This window comes from Arvicola amphibius, chromosome 5 (assembly GCF_903992535.2).
Source record: "Arvicola amphibius chromosome 5, mArvAmp1.2, whole genome shotgun sequence".
Taxonomy (NCBI): domain Eukaryota; kingdom Metazoa; phylum Chordata; class Mammalia; order Rodentia; family Cricetidae; genus Arvicola; species Arvicola amphibius.
The window spans coordinates 53659261-53667510 of NC_052051.1; the positions used below are offsets into that span (position 1 = coordinate 53659261).

Below are 8250 nucleotides of genomic sequence, written 5' to 3' on the forward strand. Positions count from 1 at the left end.
ACTTCAACTGAGAAAAAGCTTCCATCAGATTGCCCGAAAGCACTTTCTTCTTTTTTAAATTAATAACATACTTGGAAGGACCCAGTCCACTGTGAATGGTGACACTCCTGGGTAGATGGCCCTGGGGTGTATGAGAAAGCCAGCTGAGCAAGTCTGGGAGTATAAGCCAGTAAGCAGCACTACTCCGTGGTCTCCGCTCCAGTTCCTGACTTGAGTTCCTGTCCTAACTGCCTTCATGAAGGACTGTAAGCTATTAGGTGTAATAAACCCTTTCCTACCCTAGTTGCTTTTGGTCATCATGGTTCATCACAGCAATGGAAACCTAACTAAGACGATCCCCAAAGTAAAATGAAATTTATTAAGAATGTTAAAACATAGGTTTAGAGAAAAACTGAACAATAAACTTTTTAAAAGGGAAGAAAAAATTATCCAAGTATGGTGATGTATAGATATAATGTAGCTCAGCATTGAGAAGGTGGAGGTAGGGGACAGGAGAACCATAAGTTTAAGAGCATTTTCAGCTAGTTCAGGAGTTCCATCCAGCTTGGGCTGGAGACCTTGTCTCAAAACAAACAAACAAACAAAAAACCATGATAGGCCAACGCCAACGAGAAGATGGTGCTTACTATCATGACTGACAATTCAATCCTTGGAACTAACATGGTGCAAGAAGAGAACTAACTTTGCTAAATTGTCCTCCGACCTTCATATGCAAACTTGGCACGCACACACACACAATAAGTAAATGTAAAAAAAATTAAATGTGGCTCACATCTGTAATTTCAACACTCAGGAGGCTTGGGGACTGATTTGTGTTTCAGGTCAATAAGGTACAAAACAAGACTGTCTCAAAACATCAACAACAAGGAGCTGAGATGGCTGAGTGGTTAAGAACACTTGATATTGTTGCAGAGGACAGGGCTACAGAGAAACCTTGTCTCAAAAAAGCAGAACACACACACACACAGAGAGAGAGAGAGAGAGAGAGAGAGAGAGAGAGAGAGAGAGAGAGAGAGAGAGAGAGAGAGAGAGACAGAGACAGAGACACAGAGACAGAGAGAGAGAGAGACAGAGACAGAGAGACAGACAGACAAGGAGAGGAAAAAGACTAAGTGTTGCTAGGGGTTAGGGAAACTGTAACTTTTTTTTTGAAACTGTCTCAATATAGTTCAGGCTGATCTTGAACTCACCACGGAAGCTGAGGTTACAAGTATGACTGGCTTTATGTGGTGTTGACAAAGACAGGACAGGGCTTCCTGTATGCTAGGCTAGTGAATGCTAGGCAAGCACTATACCAACTGAGCCATATCCCCTGCCCTGGAACTCTTCCATATTACAGGAGAAAATGTATTAATAAAATGGTGCAGCTGTTATGGAAAATAGCCTGGCAGTTCCTCAAAAAGCTAAACATAGAATTATTGTGTGACTCAGCAATTCCCTGTCTAGGTACATACCCCCAAAGCAGAAAACAGGTGTTTAGCAAGCCTGTGCATGAATCTTCATGGCAGCAATCCTCAAAATAGTAAAAAAATAGAAATAAATCAAGTATCCACAAATAGGTGAATAAACAAAATGCATCCATAAACTGACTGCTATCTAGCTTATAAAGGAATAAAACCGTGATGCATGCTACACCACTCTAAGACTCCAAACATGTTAAGAAGCCAGGCATTAAAGGGCACCTTCTCATTTGCTATGACCTTGAACCCAGACATCTCAGACACTGGGCTCACAGGAGTGTACTACCATACTTGGTTTAAGGCCACACATTTCATGATTATATTTATTGAGATATCTACAATAGCAGATTAGTGGTTGCCAGGGGCTCTTAGAATAGGGAATGACAGTTTAATGGGCTCAGGACACTTCTGACTGCTCTTCCAGAGGATGAGGTTTCAATTCCCAGCACCCACATGGAGGCTCACAACTGTCTGTAACTCCGGTTCCAGGACACCTAGAACTTTCTTCTGGCCCTGAAGGCATCTGCACATACATCTGCACACACTTTACTGCCAAAATACACATAAATAAAAAAGTCAATCAAATAATTAAAGAAAATACATAATAAGGTCTTCTACAAGGAAAGGCACCAGAGTAGGATAAACATTCAAAAGTCATTTATTAGAGGGTAATATCTGAGTTATTCTAAAAGATCTGAAGTAAGTATACAGAAATAAACTATAAAACGTTCAGAGTAAGTGACTTAAAAAAAATCAACATGTGTACGCCTTTAATCCCAGCACTAGGGAGGAAGAGGCAGGCAGATCTCTGTGAGTTCGAGGCCTGGTCTACAAGAGCTAGTTCCAGGACAGTTAGGTCTGTTACACAGAGACACCATCAGAAAGTGGGGCTAGAGACTGAACCAAGGGTCTTATACAAGCTAGAGAAGTGTGCTACTACTGAGCTATACTTCCAAACCCCACCAAACCCCCCTGAAGGAAACATTATATTCTTTTTTTAAATTGCTATTTATTGAGCTCTACATTTTTCTCTGCTCCCCTTCCCCCTTCAACCCTCCCCCAAGGTCCCAATACTCCCAATTTACTCAGGAGATCTTGTCTTGGAAACATATTCTAAATACCCTAGAAGATAAGTAGGTGTGGACAGAGCGCAGAACAACAGAGCACATTAACTACTGCAGTGACACTGAAAACTGCTCTAAAGAAGGAATGTGATGACCTAACAGCTGCAAAGCTGATCAACTAAGTACTTGACTCAGTGATTTCACTCTTTGAACTACACTTAAAGAAACACTCAAAAAGTAGGAAGAATCAATAATCTAAGGGAAAACAAAGTCATAATCATGACAACTAAAATAAAAAATATGAAATAATCTAAATAATAAGAGCAAAAGGCACAATGGAATTTAGATATTAAAAATGTTATGTAGGCTAGGCAGATACCTCAGAAGGTAAACATATGCTCAAGTGTGAAGACCTGAGCTCAAAACCCCAGGATTCCTGTGAAAGCCAGACATGTAACCCAAGCAATGGTGATCCTGTAGGTAGATGGGAGGCAGAGACAGGTAAGGTCCCAGAAGTTCAAGAGCCAACTAGTCTGGCATATAAAGTTGAAAACAACATGCCAGCAACTATTCCAAACAAGATGAAAGGTACAAGCCAGAGGGGAAAGTGAGGCACAAACCTGAAGTGTCCACTGGCTACTTAAGCACTGTGGCATATTCATACACAGTCATACACACAGATGCACACATGCAAAGAATACATTTCTGTCTATTTTAATAACAAAAACAAAATTATTGGTTAAGGGATTGGAGAGATATCTCAGCAGTTAAGATGGATGCACTTCCAGAGAAATTGGGTTGAATTCCCAGCACCCACATGGTGGCTCACAACTGCCTGTAACATGTGTTCCATGGATCTGACACCCTCTTCTGGCCTCCACAGGCACCAGATACTTAAGTGGTACACAGACATAGACACAGATGAAACACCCATACACATAAAATAAAAAGTAAGATCAAAGGTATGTAAGAGAGCTGGTGTAGTGTATCTGTACCACTCAGGAAGCTGAGTTTGGAGAGAACTACAAGTTCTAGGTCATCTTGGGCTCTATAGCAAGACCTGTTTCCATTACCCCACAACGGGCATATAACAAATAATGTCAAGTGAATTAAAAACAGTGCTTGGGGGGCTGGAGAGACAATGAGTGGTTTAGAGCACTTGCTACTCTTGCAAAGGACCCAGGTTCAGCCCCCAGAACCAAAACAGTGGCTCACAACTGCCTGTAACTCCAGTTCTAAGAGGCCCAACAATGTCTTCTGGCCTCCAGGGGCACTGCATGTATATGACGCATATACATGCATGTGGGCAAAACACATACATTTTTTTCTTTGAAAAAGTGAGTACAGTGATTTCAGTTCTTCATATACATTAATGATACATAGAAAATAATTTATGGCTCAGCAGGGATCCTTCTAAGATAAGTTATAGAGAGTAATTTCAAAGCATTATTTAGAGACATTCTTAAACTACAGATTAATCTACCTATACATAAATACAAATCAGTACTAGAGAAAAATTCTATAGAATCAATGTTATATGAATCTGAGTGACAAATTAAGACACTTTACTTTGTTGTTGTTGTTGCTGTTATTATTGGGTTTTTCGAGCAGAGTTTCTCTGTGTAGCTCTGGCTGTCCTTGAACTTACAGAGATGTTCCTGCCTCTGTCTCCCAAGTGCTGGGATTAAAGGCATACACCACTATGTCTGGTCCTATTTTGTTATTATTATATATTTTTTTAACATTTAGTGTGTGCGCGCGCATGCATGTGTGCACACATGTGCATGAGTACATGTACGATCTGGCACATGCATGTCGAGATCAGAGGACAGTTTGCAAAAGTCAGTTATCTCTTTTATTCACTGTGTGTGTCCTGGGGATCAAACTCGGATCATCATGCTTGCTAGCAAGCACTCTTACTCACTGAGCCATCTTACCAGCCTTGTTATTTTTTCCTTCCTTGTTTTTTTTTCTTGAAAGAATTGCCTGTATCCCAAACTCAACACATACCAAGGATAACCTTGAACTCATACCCCTTCTTCCTTCAAAAGCTGACTTTACAGGTGTACACGATCTCTGGTTTATGTGGTGCTGGGAATCAAATCTAGGGCTTCATGTACAATAGGCAAGCACTCTATCAACTTAGATGTATCCTCAGATTCCCTGATCACCTTTTTAGACAAGGTTTCACTATGCAGTCCTGACTTGCCTTGAACTCACTAACCCTGGTTAGCTTCAAATTTATGATCCTCCTGTCTCAGTCTTTGAAGTGCCTACAGGTATAGGTGTTAGCCACCAGGACCAGTTCTTAAATCTCTTGTTTAATGTTGTCCTCTGTCCTTGTTAATTGTTTTCAGGCTGTGAAACTTGTCAACTTGATAGGATCTAGGATCACTGAAGAGACTAGCCTCTGGCACGTTTGTCGAGGGTTATCTAGATTAGATTAATAAAAGTTGCATGATCCACTCTAAATGTGGGTGCTGTCACTCAGGGATTGGGATCCCAGACTGAATAAGGAGACAGTGAGCTGAGCAAGAGCACTCAGCTTCTTGCCTGCGGATGCACTGTGCCCAGCTACCTCAAGCTCCTGCTGACATGCCTTTCCCAACTTGATGGGCTGTACAGTAAACTGTGAGCCAGATAAGTTCTTCTTAAAGTGCTTTCTGCTGGTATTTCGTAACAGAAGTGAAACAAGTAACCAACACACAGGCTAATTCCACAGTGCGGCTTTAAGAAAATATTTTTTTCCCAACATATTTAAGATATTAGCTACATTCTTACAAATAAAACATTGTTTATCTATTATTTTAATCAATATGCACAAATATGCTTTAAATATCAAAGGAGGAAAGCCAAGTAATAGCCAAACTACATATTCACATATACATCCATATAAGTAGTTGTTAGAAGACAGAAATATTTGAATAAATTATATATGCTGTCCAGTTCTCAACACATATGCAACCTGTGTGCAAACAACACTATGGTTCTGGAACAGAGGCTATCATAACTGAAGCTTTTAAACATTCTGTCTACTTAGAATTGGAGGGGAGAAGCCATTAAACGAAAATGGAATGGAAAGCACAGTTTAAGAACAGCTCCTACAGTAAATTCTCTCTGCTACCATGGGTTTTACTTATAGGTCCCATTGAAATGTTAACTTGCCAAAATCAATGTCTCTGAAGTAACTAAGCAACATACTTCATTCCACAGTACTACTGTTCATACCTACATAAGGCAGAAACAACTGGAGGGGATGGAGGAGGATGCGATATTGAGCTTCCCGCTCCAGAAGCCTCACCAGGTGCCTGTTCTCCCCAGAATATGCCACTTTTCAAAACTACTTTCTGCCCCTCCTAGTCAAAGTTTTCAATCATTAGACTCCCAAAATGAATTTTCCCTACTTCTCAAAAAAAGTTTAAATGCAAAGAACTAAGCATATATTAAGAAATCAACTCACCTGACATATATTAATAATGGTGACTGTGATAAGACTTTATAATTTCCTTAGACTAGTTTCTATCCATTTAAAACCTATTTTTCTTTAAAATTTAACCATACTTTCTCTTTACATATTTGTTAGAGCATAACAACGATAACTGTGTCTCGGAAACAAGTTCACCGTATTTAAAGAACTTCTGTTAACATAGTATTCGTCAACTGATTCTTACTTTGCTTCAATTTGTGGAAATCACTGACTCTATCCCTGGTGGCCTGCTTTAGTGTGTCTGGTTGAATTCTGGGTTCCCGCTCCAGGTTTGAGCCTGGAATTAGGTGCTGAAGAGGATTTGAAGGGTTCTGTTTGGAAGTACCAGGATTTTCATTCTGGTTTAGTTGTGAACCTGTGGAAGAAAAATATCAAATTAAAAGAATGTAATTCTTTAAGAGAACAATTTCATGTGACTTGCTTTAGGAAAGCAAAATCCCATGACCATCTGACCTTGGGAGGTCATAGAGTTGGTCTGCTATTAAATTTTAGTAGTTTATCAAATGCCACCTTCTCTGTGGCTAAGCATCTCCACCCCTGACTACAAGCCTACTCCACTTCTTTGTCTGTGGGTTTCTACACAATAGAAACGACACTCGTTTCTCCTCTGTGCTCTAACTCTAAACAGCTGCTAGAAATCTCTAGGAACTACCAGGGTGTCAACACCTTTAAACTCTGTCATCTCCATCTATACAATGAATCATAACTGTTATCTTCTAATACTTTCTTCTAATAATTTCTTTGGATAAGAATGGCTCCCACTGGATCATATATTTGGGAGTGGAACTGTTTGAAAGGATTAGGAGATATGGCCTTGGAGGAAATGTGTCACTGGGGTGTGTTTTGAGGTTTCAAAAGTCCACAACAGTCTCAGGCTGTCTGTCTGCTGCCTGTGGATCAGAATGTAAGCTCTTAGCCCCATACCTGCCTACATGTTGCCATGCTTCCTGCCATGATGTTTATAGACTAAGACTGCAAGCAAGGCTTCAATTAACTGGTTGTTTGTTTGTTTAAATAAGGGTTGCATTGGTCATGGTGTCTCTTTAGAGCAATAGAACAGTAACAATGATGATTCTGAACTTCTGGTCCTCCTGTCTCTACCTCCCAAGTTCTGAGATTACAGGCATGCGCCATCACTGTGGTGGTTTGAATAAGAATGATCTCCACAGGCTCATAGATTTAAATACTTGGTCATTAGGGAGTGGTATTACTTGATATGATTAGGACATGTGGCTTTTTTGAAGTAGGTACAGCCTTGTTGGAGGAAGTATGTCACTGTGGGGTAGGCTTAGAGGTTTCAAAAGTCCAAGCCAGGCCCAGTGGCTCCACCCTTGCTCCTGCCTGCGGATGTGGACATAGAACTCTCTCAGCTACTCTCTATCTAGCACCATGTCTGCCTACAATGTCACCACACTTCCACCATGAGGATAATGGACTAAACCTTTGAACTGTAAGCCAGCCCCAATTAAATGTTCTCTTTTGTTCACAAGGAGAGAACACTAAGACAACCATACTACTCAACATTTTTTGTTTGATTGTTGAAATAAGGTCTCACTATAAGAACCTCAGGCTGGCCTTGAATTTGAGACGATCTTCTGCCTCAACCTTTTGAGTGCTGGAATGAGTCCTCTGCATTACAGGTATACATCATCACACCCATTTAAAAACCTAATTTGTTTTGTTTTTCAAGACAAGGTTTCTCTGTAGCTTTGGAGCCTATCCTGGACCAGCTCTTGTAGACCAGGCTGCCCTTGAACTCATAGAGATCTGCCTGCCTCTACCTCCCGAGTGCTGGGATTAAAGGCATGCGCCACCAGCACCCACCTTAAAACCCAACTTTTAATAAATTTATTTATTTACTTGTGTGTGTGTGTGTGTGTGTGTGTGTGTGTATGCGTGCACATGCGCGCTTGTGTATACAAACACTAGCATGCACATATGTGTATAGATTGGAGGAAAATTTACAACTTTTGGGAGTTGATTCTCTCCTTCTACCATATGGATTCAGGGACCAAATTCAGGTTACCAGGCTTGGTGCAAGGACCTTCACCTCCTGAACCATCTAGCAAGATTTTGCTTATTATTATTATTATTATTATTATTTTTTTTTTTTTTTTGATATGGTCTCATGTGGCTCAGGATGGTCTTAAACTACTAGAGGATGATTTTTTTTTTTTTTAATCATTTAAGACAAGGTTTCTTTGTGCAGCCTTCACTATCCTGAACCTAGCTCTGTGGA

At 40.4% G+C, this 8250-nt stretch overlaps 1 protein-coding gene across 3 annotated transcripts in view; it reads right to left on the bottom strand.

Moving 5' to 3' along the window:
* Golm2 (golgi membrane protein 2) overlaps window positions 1-8250 on the bottom strand; it is a 76154-nt gene that overhangs the window by 18446 nt on the left and 49458 nt on the right. For all 3 annotated transcript variants that reach the window (XM_038330644.2, XM_038330645.2, XM_038330646.2), the window contains exon 8: window positions 6196-6366. In XM_038330644.2, coding sequence (XP_038186572.1) covers window positions 6196-6366 — 171 coding nt within the window. The remainder of the gene's footprint in view (window positions 1-6195; window positions 6367-8250) is intronic.